Here is a 24,834-nt window from a genome sequence, read left to right as displayed (position 1 = left end):
AAAAAAAAAAGCCCTAGACTCCACCCTTTTCTCTTTCAATCCATCTCCAACAAGGATTGCCTTCAAGAATTTCTAAGATTCAAGCTTTTTATTGAAGACCTAACATCAAGGTTCCTTCAAAGTCTTCACCAAGGTATGTAAAGCTACTCAAAGCATGGGTTGAGTCCACCCATGTGCCCTACATCTTCTTTGAGATTAAATGTTCATGAGAATGGAGTTTCTTGATAGGCTTATGTCCAAATGAGTCTTTTTCATCTATTAACTTAATTTTGGTTATGTTGATGTTGTTAAGTCAAGAAATTGATAAATTTTTCATGTTGGTATGAGTTGATTGATATGAGTTGTTAAACATATTTTTTTTATTTTCTTAAATATGTTGATTATCTTAAATTGTCTATTTAGAACCTTGGAGTCTTGATGAGTCCCGGAAAGATTTGCTAAATGAATAGAGGAATGATTGGATAGGATTGTATGATATTATAAATGCATATTTAAACTACACTTGAAAGATACGATTGGGATTGATCGGATAGTATGATTAGAAGAGGTTTGATTGTGATAGAATTGATGATTTGACAAAGTTCCAAATTAGACTTGTCGATATGATTAGATTGAGTTGATTGGATGGAGTTTTATGAGCATTGAGTCTTGAGAGGGGTATCGAGCACCGAATTGGGTAAGAGTAAGTAATAAATCAAATCCAATAACTACGTCGCCAAACGTAGGAGGGGATTGAACCGTTAAAGTCGGATGCTTCCCAAATTATTGTCCTGATATGATAGAACTTGGTTGGATATGGATCCATGATTGGTTGATTCGTTCATACCCTAGCAAGGTATAAACGAACGTGGCAATAACGTCAGCTTGTTGTATTATCACTGGCTCATAAGTGATGGTTGTCGGATAAGAGAAACTCTCATATAGGTCTTGATAGTACTCTGAGTCGGATTGGGTTGATTTGTATGTGATTGGTCCCGTCTAAACCATATTCTTGTTTGGACTTAGGACACTTGATCGAGTTGTTCTTTCTCCTGAGTTGAGATTTCAAGTTGATTTGATTTTTCTTTGATGTTTGTTTCATTCGGCCATTTTACATACTCGTACATTTCATGTACTGACGCTATTTGGCCTGCATCATTTCATGATGCAGAGACAGGTACTAAAGATCATCAACCGACGCACCATTGAAGATTTATTCACTTCCAGCTAGTTGGTGAGTCCTCCCAGTTTCCGGAGGATATCGAGATTATCTTTATAGCTTTGATTTATTTCCCTTAATTTGATTTTTGGTAGCCATGGACTTGTCATTGGCACCTCCTGGATTGTTGATAGAGGCTTCAAAGACTAGAGTGTGGAAATGTTGGATTGTTCGTTTTAACTAGTTTTATTCTAGCTAGTTATTGATTGGGTATTTGTTTGGCCTTTGGCCCTAAGTTATGAATAGTATCCTTATGATTGAGTCTTCCGCTGATAGAATGTGAATGAATGAAAGTGTGACTGGACTAGGTGGTTCGCTTGAAGGTCAGAAATGACTTTCGAGTGCCGGCCACGTCTAGGGTACCCTTCCGGGGCGTGACAACAACAATATTATATCGATCACTACCATGTCTCTTTTATTTCCTCCTAGTGCTTTATTTTTGTGATACTAAGACAAAGTTAAATAACTTTTTGTTATAAAAAAGTCATTTAGCGACGTAATACTTACGTAAAAACTTAATGCTTCTTTTTTATTTTAACAAAATTTAGTAACGTTAATGTAATAAAATAAAATTAAAGACGTCCAATAAAATCTAACGTGGACATTTACCTAAACACGTCTTATTTCAGAAAAAAAAAATACGTTCTTTCTTTTCAAATCCTTTTTTTTCTTCAAATGGATCCCATGTGTATTGTTTTGACCCTTTTATCTTTCTGTTTTCATAATAGTTTTATTTGTCGTTAGCGATCTAACATCTTCTAATTAATGAATAATGATTCTCCACTTAGTATTGAAATCTTCATTGTCAACAATAATTTGGATTAATATGTTCATGAATCATTTTAGAATTTTGAACTAAACAAATCTCATATTTGACCTACCCAACTCTCTCTCTATCAGTTCCCACCGCAACTTTCAAAATTAAATATAATTTCGTCTTCAAAGACAATATTAATTTGTAGTGTAGTACAATTTAACAATATGTACGTTTTTATTATTTAGTATTACGATTGGGAGGAATTTTGGGTTTATGTATAACTAATTTATGGATTATTTATACACTTTATATGGTACTAAAGGGTCGTTTCGTACATAAATTAATAAGGCTTCTATCAAATACTGTTTGGTCCATTGTTTCCCACCTAATCTTGTGTTTGGATTAAAATTCTATAAAAATCTTCTTTCCAATTAATCCCTAATTATTATGAGATTTTCTATTTTATATAATTGAATCAAGATAGATAAATGTCGGATTTTTTTTTGTCTTCTAACTAACTAGGAGAAGAACAATTTTGTTGTCATGTTTGTTATTTTCTCACTTGAATTATTTAAGGCTAAATAATTATCGTCTTAGTAAATTGATCACTCACTGAACGTCAATTTTCAATTTAGAAAAGATAGACCATCTATTTTTAAAATCAAAAAAAGGGTAAACGGTTGTAAAATCGAATAAACTATCTACATTTACACCTAAAAATTGTAAGTTGTAGTTTTAATATGTATGCAATTTTATAAATTGCTCAAAGTGTAAATAATTAGAAAACCACATATATATCAACAAATAATACATTTAATAAAAATCACAAACGTCATGTGTTGATATATGTATTTTTTCAATTAGTAAATGTTAAACAACTCACATTTCAAATATTGTATTGATTTGTATTTAATTTATTTAGCAACAAACAACTCTCTCTAAATAATAAAATTTGTAAACTAATTCATTTAAAATAAATTTAGTAGTACGAATATAAAAGTTATAATCAATAAAATAAATAAAATGATTAAAATGATTTGAGGGATTTTTTTGTCTTTGCATAGCTTAATCTCATGGTATCAAACCTATGTATTACTAATACCACCAAATAGAAGGTATTAGTTATCCATCATTTACGGGTCGTTTGGTAGGATGTATAAGAATAGTGTTGAATATGGTGTATTAGTAATGCTAGTATTAGTTATGCTGAAATCATTTCTTATGCAAAGTTTAGCTTGGTGTGTTGAGAAAATAATAATCAAGAACGAAAAAGTATTGCAACAATCGTAGTATTTGATTTCAAATATAATTGTTACAATCTCTATGAATCCATTGATTCGTCTTTTCAAATATAAATTCAAGGGCTTTTTGAGCTTGTTCTTGAATTTTGAACTTGATCTTGACTTATACTTGAATTCAAGGGCGTTTGAGCTTGTTCTTGAATTTGGTGGTCTTGATCTCGAGTTGTTCTTGAACTTTAATGTTTGAGTGCTTAAATTCTAGAACTTGTAGCTTATTGAAAAATATGTGGCGTTTGATCCACGAGCTCCTCTTTCTGGCTTTTTGTTAAAATTTTGGTGTCTTTTTTGAATTATGAGGACCTGTATTTATAGTTGTAGAAGAGGAGTTATGGTGAGAACAAACTTCCCTTCGCCCAATCAGATTCAAGTGATATAGCATATTGGCTTTTAGCAAAGTGGGTTTGTCATTTTGACACATGGCATGATCTTAATGACTTATTTGTTTGACTTGGCATGACACGTGACACCAAAATGAGCCTTTAGGATGAGATGATATTGGGCTTAGCAAAGTGACTCATCTTTTATAGCCCAAATAAATGAATTTGGACTTTTAATTAAATCCATATTTACCGGACTTGAATATTCAATCCAATTATATTAATTTATAATATTTATTTGGACAAATATATTCATGAATTTAATTCAATCGAATCATTTAATAAATTTTAAATGATTACATGGTGTATTAAAAATAAAATACATTGGATAATGTTTAATTTTTTCTATTTGCTTACGAAAATATCCTCCACAAATATGGTGAAAAGTATGTGAAAAAAGATTTTGAGGGACAAAATGTGTCTTTATTCATACTAATACAACCGTTAAAAATCGTTGCATTGCTATTACCACAATTTTTCATATATTAGTTTTAAAATAACACCAAATAGAGTGAGTGTACTAAACAAAGTATTATTAGTAGTACACAAAGTTAAATATACATTATTTTTTCTAATATATTCTATCAAGCGATTTATATAGAATATGATGTTAGCAATCTATTTTGACACAAATATCAGTGATTGATTTCATGACTTAAAACTCATGATTTGTACAAATCATATTTTTTTTGATAAAAAAATATATAAATCATACTAGAATAACTTTACCATTACTCACAAACACGCTGTCTAATCTCTGAATTTATCGCAATAAAAGATCTTCTTTCTCTTCGTGAAAAGAATGACCAAAAAAGGGATGATAATTTTGACTTCCATATTATTTGGATATTCGACAATACATTATCTCAATTTGGTCCACAAAATTAATTTTAAACTGGGTCAAATATACAATTGGGCTTCACACTATCAGATTTTGCTCCTCTTGCTTCTTTCTCCAACAAAATCAAGTTGGGCTTGATATGATATGTAAGAGGACCAAGAATTGAATCGAGTAAATAGTATCTCTCTCTTAACAGCTTTTGCCTTGTCAACATATCAGGACGTCGGATATATTATTTATGAGATAAATTGATCGGATATATTATTTTACATGATATATCAGGATATACTAGATGTATTTGAATTCCACCAAAAATAAGTGATTTCAGGTAATTTTTAAAAGAGTGGGATAAAGTGTAATTAGAAAGAATCACTATGATATTTAGGTAAAATTTATATAAAATAATGTGATAATTGAAGCACAATAAACAACATACTATGATAGATTATTGAAAACAACAATAAAAACAAAAACTACAATAATAAAACTAGTACCATGATAAACACCAACCATCCTAAGCAAAACAACGCTATACTACCTACTAACCTTGCATCCAATACGTGTCTTTCACATCCTCTTATTTAATGTTACGTCATCGGTAACTTGAAGTTGCGTCATATACTATCTTTTCACGTCTCCCAATACTTCTTAGGTCTACTTCCGACTCTCCTCGTATTCTCTATGTAACTAATCTTTCACACCTCTTCATGGTACGTCTACGCATCTGCTCTTCACATATCTAAATCATCTTAGTTTCGCTTTCTTTACCTTGTCCACCACAGAGAGCACTCCACCATAACTTATATATCTTTATTTCTAATCTTATTGCTTCTAATATAACCACACATCTATTTCATCATTCGCATATTTTTTGAATTAGGATAAATTTACGAGTCTTTTGAATGTGCGAGTTAGAATAGAAAAAAAGATAGAAGTGTTTTTGTTTGTTAATTTAATGGTAACCTGTCTTATCATAAGAGCAGCACAAGCCCCCCAACACAGCTCCAACTGAACCAAAAAAGCATTTGTTAGAAATCAACAGAAAAAACGAAGCGATTGGGCAAAGTTGATTTTGGCCTTCGTAATAATATAATAAAAGAAAGAAAAGCCGACAAATTTCCCACTTTCTGGAAATTCTTCATATCCCCCCCGCAATTCCTCCTCCCCACTCAAACCCTAACCCCACACAGTCACCATAGTGATTCCTGTCGCCTTCAATTGGCAAGACTTTTCGGCCAACCACTTCTCTCTCTAACCCCCCCCCCCCCCGAACTCTTCCTTTCTTTCTCTCACTATATACGTATACACAAATATATTTATATATTAGGGTTTTTTTGGACCTTTTTGTTTTTATTCAAATGAACAATCAACCAACACCTGTTGCTAAAGTATCTGAAGAGGAGGAGGAGGAGTCTTCTTCTGCTATTACGAATTCTCTAGAACCTTCTACTAAGGTTCACGAAAAAACTGAAGAAGAAGACGATCATCCGGCTGCAATCATGGCTATGGTAACGGAGAAGGAGGTCTCTTCTGTTGACGACGATCCCATGGACGAGGATACTGTCAATCCTGCTAACGTCTTTTGTATCAGACTGAAACAACCTAGGTCAAATTTGCTTCATAAAATGAGTGTTCCTGAACTTTGCCGCAATTTCAGGTGATTTTTTTTTGGCGATTATTGCTCATACAGAAGAAGTTAATTAGAATATTAGAATGGTTCTCTTTTTATGAGGTTGAGCTTATCACTTTGTAATGAAGCAAGGAAATGGTCGAATTTGAGGAAAGAAAAAAAAAGTGAGATCAGTCTGTTATTGAGGATTACTTATTTAAAAGGGGTTAGTTATGCTGAAAGTGGAAAACTTGTTGGAACCTTCTCAGTTTTAATTGTTGAAGTGGTGAAAGTCACTCAATTGACAAGTGGTAACTAGGAGCTAATCAAAGTGTTGACTTGTTAGTCCGACCGTTTGCCTCCCACCTAGAACAATACTACTAGGGCATTATGCTCCCCATGTAATCATCACTAAAGTTTAACGTCCAGATATGTCATTTGGGCCCTATAATTTGTTCATATATGCAGTAATTCACCTATGCAAAACGATTTAGACAAAAATATGTTATATTTTGTAAAAAAGTTTCACTGGAATATGGAAAATATGAGAAGAAAAACAGAAATTGCAGTCTCATTATGGTCTTACGGAATGAGAAAGGGAAACTTCAATGTTTTTCTTAGTTTCAGTTTTTTTTGTTCATACAGTTCTTCCATTTTCTGGACAGAGAGAGAATTATCCTGGTAAATGTAGTTGCATGCTAGTCTGGAGAACTTCAAATTTTCTTTGCCACTGCATCTTTGCCCTCAATGTCTCAATGGGTATGCATCTTTTCTTTCTAAGCAGTTACATACGATGATAGGTTAAGTGCTATTAACAAGAGACCAGAGGAGTTCTCCATGTCAGAGACTGAAGTACCTCTTGCTTTTTTTCTCGTCATTCGTTCCTCATAGAGGAGTTAATTTTTATCTATTCAATGGAGGGAACTTAGAGAGAATAAGACAGAAGTTTCTCTCCTTATCTTACTACATTGCAGAAAGTGGTGAAGATTCCCGGTTTAACATTCCTGTGCACATCTACAATGTAAATGTTTAAAACATACTTTTTGTCAAGACAACCTTCTGGACATGTCTTTTTTTTTTGGGGGATAAAGATTCCATCATGTCTAAAATTGTGTAGCAACTTATCAATTTCAAAAAAGAACTCTCATCTCCTGCATGTTCATTATGGAATGAGTGTTTTGGCTGTCCATAGAAGTTCTCTTTTGAAAATTTCCAACTCCTGTGCTGTGAGTCTGTGACTATGCTTGCTATGATGGTGTAAGACTTTTCTTGACTCAGAGAACAGGGAAAGAAAATCTCCTTTCTCTTGTATCAGTGCCTTAGTTTGTTATGGAAAAACCAACAGGAACCAAGAAATGAAGGGGGATTGTGACTAATCTCAGAGGTTCTTGTAAAAGAACATGAAAGTGTAAGACAAGAATTCCCAGACGATTGGGGAAGTCGAGTGGTGAAAAAGCTGTTGCTGTCTCTACGTATAAGAAGAGAAGAGTTTATTGATACTAAGTTTATTAAAATTTTTGTATCTTCTTCGGGGGGGGGGGGGGGGGGAACTGTTTAGTAGACAGAGAATCAATCAAGTCAGTGTCTTAGGGTGCAAACAGGAAACACAATGAAAGTTTATCTAATAACTGAACTAACTAGGGTTGCTAGATCAATCATAAAAAATCTCTCTTCTGCTCACTCATCATTTTTTTTTCCTTTTTTGGTATTGGGTTGGGGGTGGGAGGTGGGGTTTTTGGTCATCATTTGATTTACAATTCGATCTATTCTATGAGGATTATCAAAGAATTATCGGTTACGCAATGCAAATTGACTTCAACCAGTCATTGGTAGCAGAAGAAAATGCGTACAGCTGCTTAAGATTGTCATCGAATCCATTAGGCAACAAAAAAGATTTGAAGAGAGTGGTTATCACCTCATGTGTGGAGTGTTGCGCTTCGAATTCTTCTGTTGCTTCCAATTTGGGACTGCTAAACCAATTGAATGCTGCAAAATAGTCATTTTTCAATCATTCGATAATCCAAATCTGAATTTTAAATTTTGCATTTGAAGTTATCTTTCCATGACCTTGTTGAAAAGCCGTATTAAATATCGTCACTACCATCGGATGTATGCTGAAATCAGTAAGTTCAACCAATTTGATATTCTAATTATATTTAATACTAGAAGTTGCATTAATATTGTTTCTATCACACAATAGATGCTGAAATTAGTAAGTGCAATTCAAATTGATCTGACAGGTGTTGAAGCCCGGCAATGCATGTTTTTTCTATAAATTAAGTGAAGTTTCACTTTGAAGAAGCATACACTTCACTTCTCACTTTTAACTTATAGCTCCACAGATCTTTTTGCTCTTTTCCCCAAAAAGATAGCTTTAGAGAGCAAGTCAAACTCATCATAGGCGAGCAATCATGCGCACATGGTTTAGCGGTTTACTGTGCTCCGTGATCTTATTCTTCTCCAAGGCCCGATGCTTCATCTGCTTCTTCAGCTTAGTAACTTTTCATCTCTAAAAACACTGATTTTGGAAGTATTTTGGGGTTTGGATGAAGAATGCACAAGAAATTAATAGACTAATAGGATAAGAATTGTCCTTCTCAAAAAAAAATTCTAGTGAACGTACATCATCTGGCGCATCAGATCCAATATTCTCCCAAATGCCACATGATATCAAGAGTGACATATTAACGTAACTGTAAGCATGCTCAAGATTAACTTACAATGTAGCATCTAAGGTTTGTTTGTCCCACAAAAATGTTTTTATCTGCAATATAAAATCCCCCCTAAACGCTGTTCCCAATATAAGAGAAAGAAGCTTGGGTGTTATCTCACAGAAGTTCCAGCAATCTGATATCCCAGATATGTTTAATATCACTTGCCCCATCACTCTTATGAATGTTAGGAATAAAGCAATAAAGTAGGCATGTATCTTATCTAACAGGTAAAATCAGATCTGGCCATAAGCCCAGTACTATATTGTACCAATATTGTGAAATGCCATGTTCTTTTTTTCTCTTTTTGTGAAATGCCATGTTCAAATCATCGGATCTGGGAGCTTCGTCTCCATGCTAGTTATTCAATTTTTGACATAACAGATGCTGCTTGTACTCATTATAACACACTTATTCTCATAGCTATGAAAGTATCTTCCCTTAGAATGCTGCTAGGATGGAAGTGGGCCTGAAATTTATCTTGTATCAATGTGTAACTAATGGGATCTATTTTGCTATTGAACTACTGATGCTTGAGGTTTTCCTGATCTATCGCACATTTATTATTATGTATATATCCTTAAAATCTCTATCAAGCATGTACAAACCCTTAGTTTCGCAATCAAGAGCATGCTTTTGATGTTATTTCTCATCCTCCAAGAGTAATATGGTTATCTTCTCTTCCTCTCTCTCTCTTAATCTCTTTGTTCCTCTGGCAGTTGCTTACATGTCAAATGGATAGATATATTGTCTGTGGTTTCTGAATTGCTTATCTGAATTGTTTTCTTAGTGCTGTTGCTTGGTGTGGAAAGCTAAATGCAATAGCTTGTGCGTCTGAAACATGTGCAAGGATTCCAAGGTTAGAGCTTTAACTTCCATCATTGTAAATTATTTCAGCACACGGTAATTTACTGCACTTGGATATCAGAAACTGTCCAGTGTTTCCGCTAAAAGATACGGAGAATGTGCAAATTTTCAATGTCAAATTCGATGTGGTCAAATTCTCGAGATATCACTTTATATCTTTACTTGTACTGTTTTATTCTTATTACTTCTTAACTTTTTGTAGTTCAAATGCAAATCCACCTTTCTGGATCCCTATACATATAGTCATCCCAGAGCGACCAACTGAGTGCACTGTGTTCAATGTTATAGCAGGTATTGTAGAATGACTTGACGGTGTTTTGCTTACTGGGCTAATGTCGTAGTGTGCCTTGATTGGAGGTTATTTGGGGCCAACTTTGTTTACTCGTTCATTGTTTCTTTTTAATTTCCAGGGATTTGTATTCCTTTTTTAAACAAGTTTAGAACCTAAGACGAGGCCCTCTCCTTTAGGTCCAACAGTCATTTATGAATGAGATTTTCTTTTCCTCCTTTGATTTTCTTTCAAATAGAAGGAAAATCAGAGATAATTGAGAAATGGTGAACAAATGAAAACTGAACAGATGGTGCTATGCAAAGAGTTGGATAAACAGCTCTTCATGTAGGAGCAATTAATTAAGTTGTCAACTCTTTGATAATATGTGAAAGGCCTTAAGAGTATAATTATTAGTATGTTATCAAATTTTATTTTTCGACCATCATCTATTGGAAGTGTGCTAGATTGCTAATCAGTGTCTGTACTAAAATATCTTGGAGTTTCCAAATTGAAGTGAGAATTTGAATTGTCTAATTATCGTAAATATTTGGTACAATTGCATCTAGACAAAAATGATCCTTCTAGTTCCACGCAAAGCCCGAATCAAGCTTTGACCTTCTAGCATATTATAAAGAACTAGTCATTGAAAATGGGGTTGATTGATTTTTACAAGATCGCATTGGATTAGGAAATGGTTTGAGTAGTTTAAAATCACCCTTGAAGCTCGTTGGATTTTGAAACAGCCGAACATCTTTTCAAGAACTTTGGTCGTTTTAATTCCAAATGGGTAAGAGTGCTTTTTTTCTTTTTTAGATAACTAAATGGGCCCTAAAATTTTTGGTACATTGTGGTGTTGTTGGGCTGAACTGAAATTTGTCCAAAGAGATGCTCACTTTTAACTCTTGTGCATGATTGATTACTGGCATGTGGTTTATTTTGATATTTCATCTTTTACATTTTTATGTTCTACAGACTCTCCTCGTGATTCTGTCCAATTCATTGAATGGTCTCCTACTTCGTGTCCGCGTGCACTGCTCATAGCTAACTTTCATGGTAGAATAACAATCTGGACTCAGCCTTCACAAGTAAGCTGTTTTTTTTTTTGGAGTTTATTCTATATTGCATTTTGTTGTCCTTTTCACTTTTTGTTTTCATGTACTTTTGGTGACATGCAAGTTCGTGGTGGGGGTTTTCTAACCCTTTCCATATCAGAGCCATTATCTTTATTGAGTATTGGTTTTGCCCATATGCTACACATGCAAGATTATTTCTGTGTTGCTTCAAAAACTATTCTTACTTACCGCACCTAAGGGTGTGACTTGGTGGTCAATGAAGTGGGTTGGTCTCAGATTCAAATTCCAACAGAAAACACTAGGTGATTTCTTCCTCTATCTAAGCCTTGGTGGATAGTTGGTGAAAGGTAGCAGAAACCCCGTGGATAGAGTTACTCAGTACCGGCCCTGACACCACGGTTTTTAAAGTAAGAAACTATTCTTACTTAACATGTATGCTTGGTTACACAGGGTTCAGCTAATCTGGTACGAGATGCTAGTTGTTGGCAGCGAGAGTACGAATGGCGTCAAGATATTGCAGTTGTTACAAAGTGGTTATCAGGAGTTTCTCCGGTATGCAATTGTTATGTTGTTGTGAAACTTGCATAATTCGATTGGTTCATTTCTTGACTCTTTTATACCTAACTTTAGTATAGGTGGCTTTCAACAAGAACGAGCGGTTCCGCTAAGTCAACATTTGAGGAGAAATTCCTTTCTCAGCAACCACAATCTCCAGGCAGGTTCCTTTTTTTCTCTCTTTATTTAGAATATATGTTCCATCAAATGAGTAGTTAATTGGTATGTATTTTAAGTGATTCAAAAGACATTTCTGGTGCATATCAAAGCAATATTGTCATAGGCCAAAAATAAAAAAAGCGTCGAGATTTGTTGGGCTTTAAGCATAGAGAGAGTAAAGCACAATCTTCAATGAAATAGATGCGCAACTGAAGAAGAGTAAAAGAAAAAAAAATGTAATCCAACAACAATTAATTTAATCACAAACAACAATTATGTGGATAAAGAATTGATAATATTATAATCATAATAGTTATTTTTTAGTACTGCTCTCTTTAGTAGTCCATAGATGGCGGGACACATCTGTAGCATCTTGGTGCCTAAACATTGATTGTAGGCTTAAGTGAATCATTGATTGTATCAAAACATAAAAGTGAGCCTGTTATAAACTTACACATGGCCTGTTATGATGGAGAGGAAAAGGAAAGGGATGTGGAAGATAGATTAGGAGAAAGATGATGTGAACCTGTTACTCCAGCATGCAAACTGGGTGAGGGACTTGGCATTCAAGATGGTATGATCCTAATAATAGGAACTTGTAAATTCAAAAGGCTTGACTCAACTTGACTTGGTATTATCTGGGGGATAAATTGACTCTAAAAATGGAGGGCTCGAGCATGCTCAATTAGGTATGCCAAATTTCACAAGAACAGATGCAGTGAAATAGTAATCCATCTTCTTTTAAAAAATAAATCAAAATAGAAACCCGGTTTAACTAAATAGACACTTAATGGATTAGGAAGCTTTAAAATAGAGAAACTCTGAAATGCTGGTCTTAAATCTGGAAAAGAAGTAATGATGAGAACAAATGCTGCAAAAGTTTAATGTAGACCGATGCAGTTAGTCCTTCTGTTGAGATATACCATATTGATGAGCCATCATCTTCTTTCGGTTGTAGATTTACCAAGTCCAAACACAACAAATTTCTTACCTATCCAAGTATAATGGCTAACCTCAACAAGGGGACTGACATTAGAGAAGCAGAAAAAGGCTGGGATTTATGGCCAAATATGCAGCAATCAAAACTGTACAACCAAGGTTTGCAGAAAATATGAATAACGTAGTGAGTAATTGGGCCGCCTGGAGAAAGGAATGGTAGTGAAGGTCAGCCAAGGGGATCAGAAGGTTGGTGACGGGAGGGGTCAGGGATTCCTTAGTTTCCAATGTCACAGCATTAGAGGAATGCAGTGTTGAGAACAGAGGAGAAGTGAGCATTTTAAGGTTATAAAGTATATATGACCTTGGAATTTGGAGGGTAACATACGAATTATAAAAAACATTATTTAGGTTTGTTCTAGCTTCCATGTGCAACTTATAGGTACAAAAAACCTTGAACTTAGTTTGCTTTGCTGCACGGGGCACGAGCTTGCTTGAGTTCAAACTTAGGCGAGCCTTGCCAAGCCAAAAATGAAGCAATCTTGAATAGCTCATGAGCTGTCCCAGTTTACTTCTGTAGTTCAGCCCTAGTTTGTATCAAATTGCAGGTTGATGCTATCTTAACCCGTCGAAAATGATAAATTTTTCGTTTCACCAACAATTGCATTGACTGCTGTTCTGCTGCTAATCCTGATACTTTTGCCATCATGTGTCACTGCAATTGTATTAACTGCTGATCTGCTGCTAATCCTGCTACTTTTGCCATCATGTGTCTGCAGTGTTATTTTCTCCTCTTCAAAATATCAATTTTAATTGAAAATTTACTTGATTAATTTTACTGTAATTTTGACTGCAGCTGGATGGCCAAATTTTCTCTGTGTATGCTCTGTCTTCTCATCAGGGTCTGTTCAGCTCCACTGGTCTCAATGGCCACCTATTCAGAATGGTGCACCATCAAAGTGGTTTTGCACAAGCAAAGGGCTATTGGGAGCAGGGCCTAGTGGCATCATGGCTGCTGATGCTATCATAACAGACTCTGGAGCAATGCATGTTGCTGGAGTTCCCATTGTCAATCCATCAACTGTTGTCGTCTGGGAGGTAGCACCTGGTCCTGGTAATGGATTTCAAGCAACTCCGAAGACAAGTGTCAGCAATGGGGTTCCAGCATCACTTAATCCACCTTCTTGGGATGGATTTGCACCTTTGGCTGCATATTTGCTTAGCTCACAGGAGTATTTATTACAAGAGGCTAAGCAAGGCAAAAAGCTAACTGAACAACATTACAGTGACATGGTCACGCTTCATTGTTCGCCTGTTTCCAATTTTTCTGCATATGTTAGTCCTGAAGCTGCAGCTCAATCCACAGCTACCACTACATGGGGTTCTGGTGTTACTGCAGTTGCTTTTGATCCGACCCGTGGTGGTTCTGTGATAGCTGTTGTGATTGTTGAGGGTAGGGATATGGACCTAATGTCCCTTTTTGCCCTTCAATTTTGTCTAGTGAAGATGGGTTTCCCCGTTCTCTGGTTTTCTTTCTGGCACTAACTTTTTACAACTTTATATTTATTTTTGTAGGACAATACATGTCGCCTTATGATCCTGATGAAGGCCCTTCAATCACAGGATGGAGGGTTCAACGTTGGGAATCATCTGTGGAGGATGTTGTCCTCCACCAAATATTTGGAAATCCCACGTCCAGCTTTGGTGGCCAGGCACCAAAACAGACAGTATGGGTGAGTAAAGTAATTAAATGTATCCCAGCAGGAAATGATTTTAAGAGACCCCAAGCTGTGGGAGCTGGACTAGTTCCTATTGGAAGAAACATGGCTGACTCTGGTGTTGAGATGGGAAATAGGGTTAGTTTTGATCCCTTTGATCTTCCAAGTGATGTTAGAACCCTCGCTCGTATTGTGTATTCTGCTCATGGTGGTGAGATAGCTGTTGCTTTTCTACGAGGTGGCGTCCATGTATTCTCGGGTCCAAGCTTCACCCCTGTTGATAACTACCATATTGATGTTGGATCTGCCATTGCTTCTCCGGCCTTCTCTTCAACAAGTTGCTGCTCAGCTTCTGTTTGGCATGATACCAGTAGAGATTGTACCATATTGAAGATAATTCGAGTTCTTCCTCCTGCTGTTCCAAGTAATCAGGTGAAAGCCAATTCTGCGAATTGGGAACGTGCAATTGCTGAGAGGTATATGAATATTTAAAACAATTTAATATGCCCATTAATGCATTTCAATCTGACTGTTATTACATCTAGTTAGAATAGTATTGATTTATGATATTAAACTGTCTTCCCAGAGCTGACATGTTTTTCTTTTTATTGGAAGATTTTGGTGGAGTCTTTTGGTTGGAGTTGATTGGTGGGATGCTGTGGGATGCACACAAAGTGCTGCAGAGGATGGTATTGGTAAGAGCTTAATTTGTTGGCAGCTTTACGATTAGTTTTTTTGAGAGGAGGGTACCTTTATATTCACACCAAAAAATTCATCATGATGAATTGGAAACTTACATCCCACCCAATGGGTATACTTTACAAGTTCCCTATAAAATCAACTAAATCTACTATCTCCCCTATCAGATTCTGTTTACACCAAAAAAACAAAAGGCTTATACAATTCATTCTAATCTTCTGTAAGTTAGTCTTTTGTCCATCAAAGCTCCTTGAATTTCTTTCTTTCCAGAGAGTCCACCATATGCATGCAGGGATAGTTCTCCACCATTGTTCTTTTCTTCCTCTGTTCCCAATACCTTTCCAACTATTTAGTAGTTCCTTTGTTGTGCTAGGCATCACCAAGTTAACTCCCAATAGAGCCAAAAACATGTTCCATAGGCTCATAGCCCCCTTACAATGATGGAATAGATATGGTCATTGACTTCTGCTTCCTGCTCACACATTACACATCTTGAACAAAACTGTGAGCCCCTTTTCTGTAAGGCCTCATGTGTAAACAAGCCTTTCTACATACCAACCAGGCAAAACAAGCTACCTTTGGGGGGGTATTTGGTCTTCCAGATTAGCTTCCAAGGCCAAATGTCTACCATTGACTGCATTGTGTTAAGATTCCAGTAACATGATTTCACTGTGAACACACCCTTGTTGTGTAATTTCCATCTATGTTTGTCAGGCCTCATAGATAAAGCTGGGTATGAGTTTAGTACTTCCAATAGGTTGGAAACTTCCCCAATTTCCTAGTCATTTAGTGCTCTTCTAAAAACAAGGTCCCATCCCTGTTGACTCCAAGCATGGGATACAGAGACATTCCTTTGCAGAATCATAGACCTCTGGAATCCTAGCTTGGGAAACTGCTGGAATGGATTTGGAAAGTACTTCAAACTTAATGTATGATCAAGAGCTAAATTACAATTATAGACCTTTGATATCTAGCCCGGAGTCGGTGGAGAGGATGAATGGGCTAACTATGGATATGATGCCGGAAATAAACCTATTTTATATCACCCTTCAATTTGAAATAGCAAAAGCAATGTCTCCTTCCGTAATATGAATACCAAAAATTCATGATCTGGATGTGATTTGAGTGTCTATGACACGACTTATGATTTTTTGTTATTTGATGTGTTAATATGGAATACTAAGAAGCCATAGAGTTTTGAAATTAAGAATTCCATTCCTGTTCTACTTGTGAGGTAATCGGTAATCAGTCTCTGTACTAATCACCAGGTTCAAGTAATGTAACCCCCACCTTTTGCAATATATGGATTCTAAAGAATTGAAATGTCATATCTTCAATTTAGAGTTTCATACATGTTCCTGTCATGGCACTAATTGTTTGTCTACTCATTGGTCATTCTGTTGTAAGATCTTTGGGTTTCATGGAACTGCAAAATAGAAATTACATAGATTTAGTTTGTTGAAATTCTTGTGTAGCTTGGAGCGTACCACCAGTCCTTGGAGGCTCTGCTTTCCTTGATTTTCCTCTCTTCTGCTTTGATTCTGAATAATTGAAGACAGCTATTCCTCTTCCATGACATCCTCAGCTGTGCCTTTTTGTTGTTTGCTCTTCCGAAAGTCCTCCATCTTCTCAAAGTGTATCAAACTGAGGGGCTTTACGGATGCTCATTGGTTGGCTTCCAGCACAAATTTTGTGCTGATGATTCTTATGAATATACTGGATATGTTACCTTCTCTAAACAAATTTTGTGCTGATGATTCTTTTGTGCTGCTCTAGGCCTTTGTTCAAGTTTGAGCTTTCTCTTGATTGAGTATTTGATAATAAAAATCAGTTGATCCCTGGCCTTTTTCTGTTTGAGTAATTTTGACTACATGATGCTGGGTGGATCAGGCCCGTGCATGAAGAATCTGGCAATCACTAATGATATGTTTTTTTTATTGCAGTTGCTTTGAATAGTGTCATTGCTGTACTGGATGCAGATTTCCATTCCCTTCCTTCAACTCAGCATAGACAGCAGTATGGACCGGTGTGTTTCTTTTATTTAATTCTAACTTCAAGCCTGTCATTTGCATACGAGGAAAATATTATTCTGGTGTATCATATTGGATGGAGACTGGTGGCAACATAGCAGTTACGTGAAGATATCAAATGTTGCATTTCACATTCTGCTTCATGCTTCTATATGCTTTGCCTTTCCCTGTATGAGCTTTGCTCTTGCATGATATCAGTCTGACTTCACTTGCTCAGGATGGTGAATTCATCTCTGTTGGGGTGTGTGGGGTATGTATTAGCCTTTGGAGAAGATAATGGAGCAGTGTATTGATTACGTTTTTAATTCTTTTCTATCTTGAGAAGATGGGCATGGTATTTGCTTATTTTAACATATGAATTACAACACTTTCTTGATTACAATATATTATACTTATTGGGTTGGGATATGCTCACCTCTGAGGTAGAGGTAAGATCTGCGTACACTCTACCCTCCCCAAACCCCACTCTCACAGTAGGTATGTTGTTGTCGGTTGGGATATACTAAAGATGTGATTCTTATTAAATGAATAGCGCGATCAAATTACTTATCCTTTTCTCCCTGTGTCAGCTTGTCTTGACTAAGATGGACACAGTTTTATGTAATGAAAGCCATCGTTTAAAGTTACTAAATCAATCTGTGGAAGTCTCTTCCTGTCCCCACCTCCCCCCCCCCTCCAAAAAAAAAGGGAAGAAAACCTATACACCATGTGATGGTAACTGAACAATGAAACTTGAATTAAAAAATCCAGAATTTGAAGTAAAGATCAAGATTATGATTGCTCAATTGAGAAGAGATGTTACTCTGAGAAGTCAAAACAACATAGAAATGAGAATGTCAAGTAAGAGAAAATGATTCCTTTAGCAATAGGGACACTGCCTGAAGATGTCTAATTGTGAGAAAATACTTAATTCTTTCTGCGGTTTTGATCACATAAATGAAAAATGAACATTTAATGTATAATGTTATATTTGAATAGGACGAATTGCATATTGCATCAAAGTTTATACAGCTCTTGTGGAAGTGCATAGAAGCATTCAATTGTTACAAAATTTATGTAATAAAATGATCCAACAAGACTAGTCTTTCTTTTCTTCTTCCAATTTCTAGCTACCATTATTAATGTGTATCTTTTAGAGATGACACAACAAACGCATGAACCTAATGCAGTTCTAGTGAAGTCCTTAGGATAAATGTGCAATGTAATTATGTTTTTGTTTCTCTCGATTATATACTAGTCTAATAGTCTATCGTGTGGAAGACTGTGAGTGTGTGGGCGCACGCGCGCGTTATATGTGGTGTGTATTTCTCTCAGATTATTGGATCATATTTTACTATCATTGAATCTGTGCACACATACATACAAGTAGTTCTTGAAATTTAAAACTGTTTGTTTATTTCATCAAAGTTCATTCTCAAAGATGTATGATGAGTTTTCCTGTTCTTGGATTTTGTTGAGTGTTGATAGATCTCGTCCATATAATGCAGAGTCTAGACAGGATAAAATGCAGGCTTCTAGAAGGTACAAATGCTCAAGAAGTCCGGGCAATGGTGCTTGACATGCAAGCAAGACTGTTGCTAGATATGCTTGGCAAGGGGATCGAATCAGCTTTAACAAACCCATCAGCATTGGTTCCAGAGCCATGGCAAGCTTCTAGTGAGACACTGATTGGTATTGATCCCGAGGCGATGGCCGTTGAACCATCACTTGTGCCAAGTATCCAGGTATTTTCTCACACTTGTCCGATGTACCTACCTAACCAATGGTCTCCCAAAAATGAATAGATGTCTTGGTGATCATCACTTCTCTGTATGTGTAGCCAAAGACTTCTATTTCTGTGTTCAGTGTTTGAGTTTCTCAATTATTGGGATGATTTAACTCAGGCATATGTAGATGCGATACTTGATCTGGCCTCCCATTTCATCACGCGCTTACGGCGCTATGCAAGTTTCTGCCGTACATTGGCTAGTCATGCTGTTACTGCAGGTACAGGTGGGAGTAGGAGTATGGTGACTAGTCCTACTCAAAGTGCTTCATCTCCTGCGGCTTCTCAGGGTTAGTGTAGTATGCTTCTCTCTGTTATATGCTATTGATATCCCTTCCTGGATCCAAGAATCCCCTTCCCCTCTCTGAGCTAAACAAGGGGGCTATTCTTTTCAGGTGCTCAGGGTGGTACTGCAAGTTCCGCTGGGAGCACTCAGATGCATGCTTGGGTACAAGGAGCTATAGCAAAAATTAGCAGTACAGCCGACAGTGTTCCTAGTTCAGCCCCAAACCCCATCACTGGTCCTTCTACATTTATGCCCATAAGTATCAACACAGGCACTTTCCCTGGAACTCCGGCTGTTAGACTTATAGGGGACTGCCATTTTCTTCATCGGCTATGTCAACTTCTGCATTTCTGTTTTTTCTTCCGTGGAACACAGTTACCGCGTTTTATGGGGGCTGCTCAAAGGAATGCTGATTCTTCAATGCAAAAACCTCAGCCCAGTATTCCAGGCAAAGCAGAAGATTCCAACACTGGTGCAAAACCAACGCTAGGTGGTCAGGTTGGGACAGGGGCGAAGGGGTCTGAAGAAGGTCCATCTAAACGGTCTAGGATTGGTTCTGGCAATGCTGGTCAAGGATACACATATGAAGAGGTAAACTTTATAATCTGTTACTTCACCAGTTGCTCTTGTTTCTCCTTGAACTGTGTTCTTTGTTTTGGATTGCTATGCTTTTGTCGCTCCATTTTTGAATAATTCTCAATTTCAATGTAGCACCAAATTGGTGGTTTTGGAATAGTAGTAGACTCCTAGTGGTATCCGAGTCTCAGAATTTGGTGCATTCTGAGGGGGCAGCAGACTAATGAAACTAAGATATATTCATCAGTGTTGTCAACAAAAGATTGCCAGAGAATCTAGATAGATGGCTTCCAGGTTATTGAAGTGTACTGGAATCTATCCTACTGGCCTGATCTTTTCAAATGCATGTTTATATTTCGTAACGAAAAGCTAGCAGTGCTCTCAATCAATCTTCCAAGGCCCAAATAACTTAATTTTCTCCCTTGAACTATTTATGTGAATGAATTAGTTCGATACATTGTATAGATCTGCTTAGATGCTTACCTACTTACAATGAATTATTTGAGAAACTTTTAGTGATTATATCAAGTGCATGAAGGGGAAAGAGCTAGTTTTGGATATTGAGGTAAGAAGCCAAAGGAACTGGCTAAGAATTTGAACAAGAAATCTTGAGCTATCTAAGTGATAAAAAGCAACAACTTTGGGCAAGCTAGAAAGTGATGAGAGCTCAAGAATGAATTTAAATTTTTTGTCCCTTTACTTAATCTCTTCCTCTGATTTTGAATGGTTATGGTCGTGAATGAGAATCTTTTTATCAGTTTGGTTGATCACTCTGACAACTCAACTTTTTTATTGCTAATGTAAAGTATCTTACTTTTAAAAGTTTTGAATGAACAAAAAATTGAGCTCCTTCTTGTAGTCTTGTACTGTTATTTAATAATTGATATTTAGGTATTTTTTTCTAGCCTGTTGGTTGTTATCGAGTAATTATGAAATGGCTCATCAGTATTCATACTTGTCTTCGAAGTTGTTGATTAGTCAAGGCCATACATTTTGTGGATGTAAAGTTAAATATTGATGAAAGGAAGCCCTTTTGAGAGTTTAAAAAAATTGTTGCAAAAGGTAATGAAGTCATGAAACATGGATTTGGATGACTGTTTGATGTCTGGAACGATGGCAGCGTTTCCCCATGTGGATAAAATGTTGATTAATTTGAAATTATATTGCAGGTGAAGGTCCTTTTTCTTATTCTAATGGATCTTTGTCGCCGGACTGCTGGTTTGGTACATCCGTTACCAGTTTCACAGGTTGGGAGCAGCAACATTCAGGTCCGCCTTCATTATATTGATGGGAACTATACTGTATTACCAGAAGTAGTTGAAGCTTCCCTCGGACCTCACATGCAGGTAGTTCTACCGTCGTTAGTTCTGTTTGTCGAGATATGTGTGCAATGCATTTAAGAGTGAATATTTCTTGGAATCTTTTCATCTAACTCAAAAGTGTAGATTCATCTAACTCAATAGTGTATAGCTGTAATGCTAAATATCACTTGGAGCTCCTTCCTAACATTCGTATACCCTGTTCATCAGTCATCCTTTTTTTAATCGTGCACTACAAGAGAATAAGACATGAAAGAAAATACATTAATAAATTTGTTTTTTAAATGTTTGTCGGGTGGGCTGAGTTCAGCCATTTATATTTGTTGAGTTCATTGGACCACTTTGATACTTCAAACCTCCTTAACAGGAAAAAGAACAGCAAATAAATAAAGAGACAACTCATGTAGGGTTGGGTAGAAATCCCCAGAATTCTTAGACTGCTACTCATCTCATTCCCTTTCTTGCAGAATATGCCTAGGCCTAGAGGTGCAGATGCTGCAGGGCTGCTATTACGTGAGTTAGAACTCCATCCACCTGCTGAGGAATGGCACAGGAGAAATATGTTTGGTGGACCTTGGTCTGATTCAGAAGATGACAATTCTAAGCTTAGCCCATCGAGGGATTTGACAGAGCGTAGCTCATCAGAAAGTTGTGACGTATATTATGGAGCTCATGGTTTGTGGCCCAGGAAACGTAGGATGTCTGAAAGAGATGCTGCTTTTGGGCTGAACACTTCAGTGGGGCTGGGTGCATATCTTGGTATAATGGGGTCTCGACGAGATGTTGTGACAGCTGTTTGGAAGACTGGGCTTGAAGGGGTTTGGTATAAGGTTTGTCTAAACATTTGGATCTCTGTTATTTCTAGATTCAATATTTTGCTTTTATTCATTTTCATGGCATCTCTTTGCATGAAGGCATAATGTTATAATTAAGCAAGTTGGATTGTGTATTGGAGAGAGATAACTATGTCAGTGTCCCTAACCTGTGAACAATTGAAGTCAATCTTAACGTTTATTATGCACAAATTAACTTGGATAAAGTTGACATACTTTTCTTGTTGGAATTATAAGGTGATGTTATCATTTGAAATTGCTTTAATTCCTTCGTCTAAAAGCCTCATTGGTTAATGTTTTGGTGTTCTGGTATTTTAGTTTCCCATATGTCCATGTATCACATGGCTTTCATTTATTTTCCCGAAAATGTCCAGGGAAATTTTCTCTCTTTATTGTGCATTTGAGTTGGGAGGTATTTTTATGTCATAAATGTTTTAGTTGCTACCTGTGTTGTATAAAAGTTTATTATGATTTCTAAATGTTAAATCTTTTATGGCAAGTGATTTTAAAATGCTGAATTTATTAAGATCAAAAGGTTTTATTGTTCATTAAACAAATGATAATTGTTATGTTTCAGTTTTTTACCCTCCATGTGTGAGGCTCACATGTATACAATCTAGTAATAGATTCCCATAGGTCATATATGTAATGCTGCAGAGATCAACTTGTATATTGGTGTTGAATCTACTTATTGTTGATCAGTTAATGGAAGTTAGTCTGTAGGCCACATCACGTGTTATCTTGCTGATCGGTCCTTGCTGTTGAAATAGTCATTAGTCAATCACTGTGTTGTAACATCCACCCATTGATATATTTTGGGAAAAGCAAAACGAAGCGAGCTTCACTCAAACCCTATTCTTCATCCAAATTTAGTTTTAATTGCAGTTGGCATTACTTTCAATATATTTAGGGGTCGTTTGGTTTGTATATAAGTTATGCTGGGATTAGTTATCCTAGTATTATTTCTTATTGACTGTTTGGTTTGTTGTACTAAAATAATATTCATTGCATACTTCCTAAAAATAAGATGTTTGTTTTCAAAAATACCCTCTACCTTATTTAGCTTTTTGTATATTTTTTTGGGTAGAGCTTTAATTATTCATTGTTAAAAACAAAACCTCCCCCTTATTTAGCTCAATTATTTATTTATGAATTCTCATGAATTTTCTTTGTGTTCAGCTATGTGCCAATTTTGGATGTGTCAATATATATTTAATATATTTGACATTGTAAACTAATCTTAGTTTGACCTTATACAATGAAAGGAGCAGGGTGTATTAAAAATGTTAGGAGTAAAAATGGAAACACGTTATTTGAGAAGCTGCCAGTTACATCCGCTTTAAACCTAATGAAGCTTCTTTTAAAAGCCTCTTGATTTAATAGGAAAACAGCACAACAACTAAAACAATTTTAAAAGAGATTTAAAAGTAATCATAAAATTATCATAGATATAGTAAAGTGAAATACAGTTATAAAGCTAAAAGGTTTGAAGGGTAATTTTGTCATTTAATAAGTTTATTCCATGACAACTTATGATGGGATTATTATACCACCCAAGAAGAAGGATAAGTTATCCCGGTACTAATTATTAATACCGGGATAAGTTATCCTGGACTTGCAATCAAACAACAAATTAAGTAGCACTATAATTTAATCCTAGGATTATTTGGTGTTATCCTTCACACCAAACAACCCCTTAGTTTTTTTCTATTTTAGAGCTGATAGTTTTTTTCTATTTAAGAGCTTCACTCGAACCCTATAATGTTTCGTTGCTGCAATGTCGAGACCTCATTGATATGGAGTAGCTCAACAGGAAATTTTGATCGTTAGTCTCAGTTTAGTTCTCAACTTACAGTGTTGACTTCTCTTGCAGTGCATAAGGTGTTTGAGACAGACTTCAGCTTTTGCTTCACCTGGTGGCAACCCTTCTGCCAATCAACATGAGAAGGAAGTGTGGTGGATCAGCCGGTGGGCATGTGGCTGTCCCATGTGTGGTGGCACTTGGGTTCGAGTTGTATAGAGCATTAGGAGTAGTTCACTAACAGTGGTTCTTCCAACTTTGTGAACGGTAATGGTTCAGCACATGGAGACAAAACACCTTGGACTCTTGCCAGCTTATCGTGGATTTGTCACTGGTCGTGTACTATTACTTAAAGATCAGTGTGACTAGTGAGGCTGGTCCTGAAGTTTGGTATTGGTATGTGGTCTGATCTTACTATCTCTATTATACCGGGAAAAGTTTCGGAGAGAAGTCTAGAAGTCGAGATGATCAAAACCCAATTTTCTGGAAATGGGCATACTCCATAGCTGTATACATTGAATTTAGGAACTAAGAATCCTCAAAGGTGGACCAAGCTCTTTTTGCCAGTGTGTTGAATATATTAGGTTCTCTTCCCAAACCAGAGCTTTTCTGGGTTTGTAGTTATGTATAATAATGGCACATTTGTTGTTTGTATGAGGGCAGTCTATTTGCTCCAAGTTGTCAAGTAATTAGATTTGGTAAACTAAAATGCTTCTCTCACCTTCCCCTGTTGTTTCTGGTGGCTATGGTTGCTGCGATAGTCGTTATTACATGGGCTTAGTAAATGTGTGAGAAGAGTTATCAAGGGTGGAGGTTGCCTTTGTTTTGCGATAAAGGTCCTATACAAGTGTTTCACGTTCCTCCTGCTGGTTATTATTGTGTCCTATCATCTCGAGTCTCGACTAGCTCAGATATTGCAATATTTTTACTGGGTGAGTATTTCTGGCCATTAAAACTGATTCTATCGATTTATTAGTAAAATCCTAGGTGCCATGGAGTGGAATTTTTTCAAGGCAAAGGTGGAGAAGGGTTTTATTCATCTTATTGAATTTTTATTGATGCATGAATTGTGAATAATCCAAGAGAGATGGTATGCCTGATGACTGAAACTATAAGTCATATGCTTTGCTTCACTATCTTCGGTCACATAAA

General features: G+C 36.3%; 1 protein-coding gene across 2 annotated transcripts; it reads left to right on the top strand.

The window, feature by feature from the left end:
* Positions 1-5,557: 5,557 nt before the first annotated feature.
* On the top strand, positions 5,558-24,541 carry LOC129874486 (mediator of RNA polymerase II transcription subunit 16). 2 transcript variants are annotated; one of them, XM_055949776.1, is made up of 16 exons: positions 5,558-6,131; positions 9,585-9,653; positions 9,864-9,952; positions 10,905-11,017; positions 11,456-11,557; positions 11,636-11,720; positions 13,512-14,108; positions 14,231-14,849; positions 14,989-15,068; positions 17,016-17,098; positions 18,590-18,826; positions 18,986-19,157; positions 19,263-19,744; positions 20,899-21,075; positions 21,516-21,878; positions 23,755-24,541. In XM_055949776.1, exons 1-16 carry the CDS (start codon positions 5,833-5,835, stop codon positions 23,899-23,901), a joined length of 3,714 nt encoding a protein of 1,237 aa, XP_055805751.1. In that variant the 5' UTR covers positions 5,558-5,832; the 3' UTR covers positions 23,902-24,541. The 2 variants fall into 2 exon arrangements, with proteins under 2 accessions (XP_055805751.1, XP_055805754.1); XM_055949779.1 differs by lacking the exons at positions 5,558-6,131; positions 9,585-9,653; positions 9,864-9,952 and having other exon boundaries at positions 10,902-11,017; positions 11,641-11,720.
* The last annotated feature ends 293 nt before the right edge of the window (positions 24,542-24,834 follow it).

This window comes from Solanum dulcamara, chromosome 11 (assembly GCF_947179165.1).
Source record: "Solanum dulcamara chromosome 11, daSolDulc1.2, whole genome shotgun sequence".
Classification (NCBI taxonomy): Eukaryota; Viridiplantae; Streptophyta; class Magnoliopsida; order Solanales; family Solanaceae; genus Solanum; species Solanum dulcamara.
This window is presented reverse-complemented; position numbering and strand designations above follow the sequence as displayed.

What these genes read in the sequence shown, in the direction of transcription:
- LOC129874486 (XM_055949776.1), top strand. Translation starts at nt 5,833, where the DNA reads ATGAACAATCAACCAACACCTGTTGCTAAAGTATCTGAAGAGGAGGAG. An exon ending in GGTTATCAGGAGTTTCTCCG is followed by an intron (nt 11,558 to 11,635) that starts GTATGCAATTGT and finishes ACCTAACTTTAG; the next exon opens with TATAGGTGGCTTTCAACAAG. An exon ending in TCAGCAACCACAATCTCCAG is followed by an intron (nt 11,721 to 13,511) that starts GCAGGTTCCTTT and finishes TTTTGACTGCAG; the next exon opens with CTGGATGGCCAAATTTTCTC.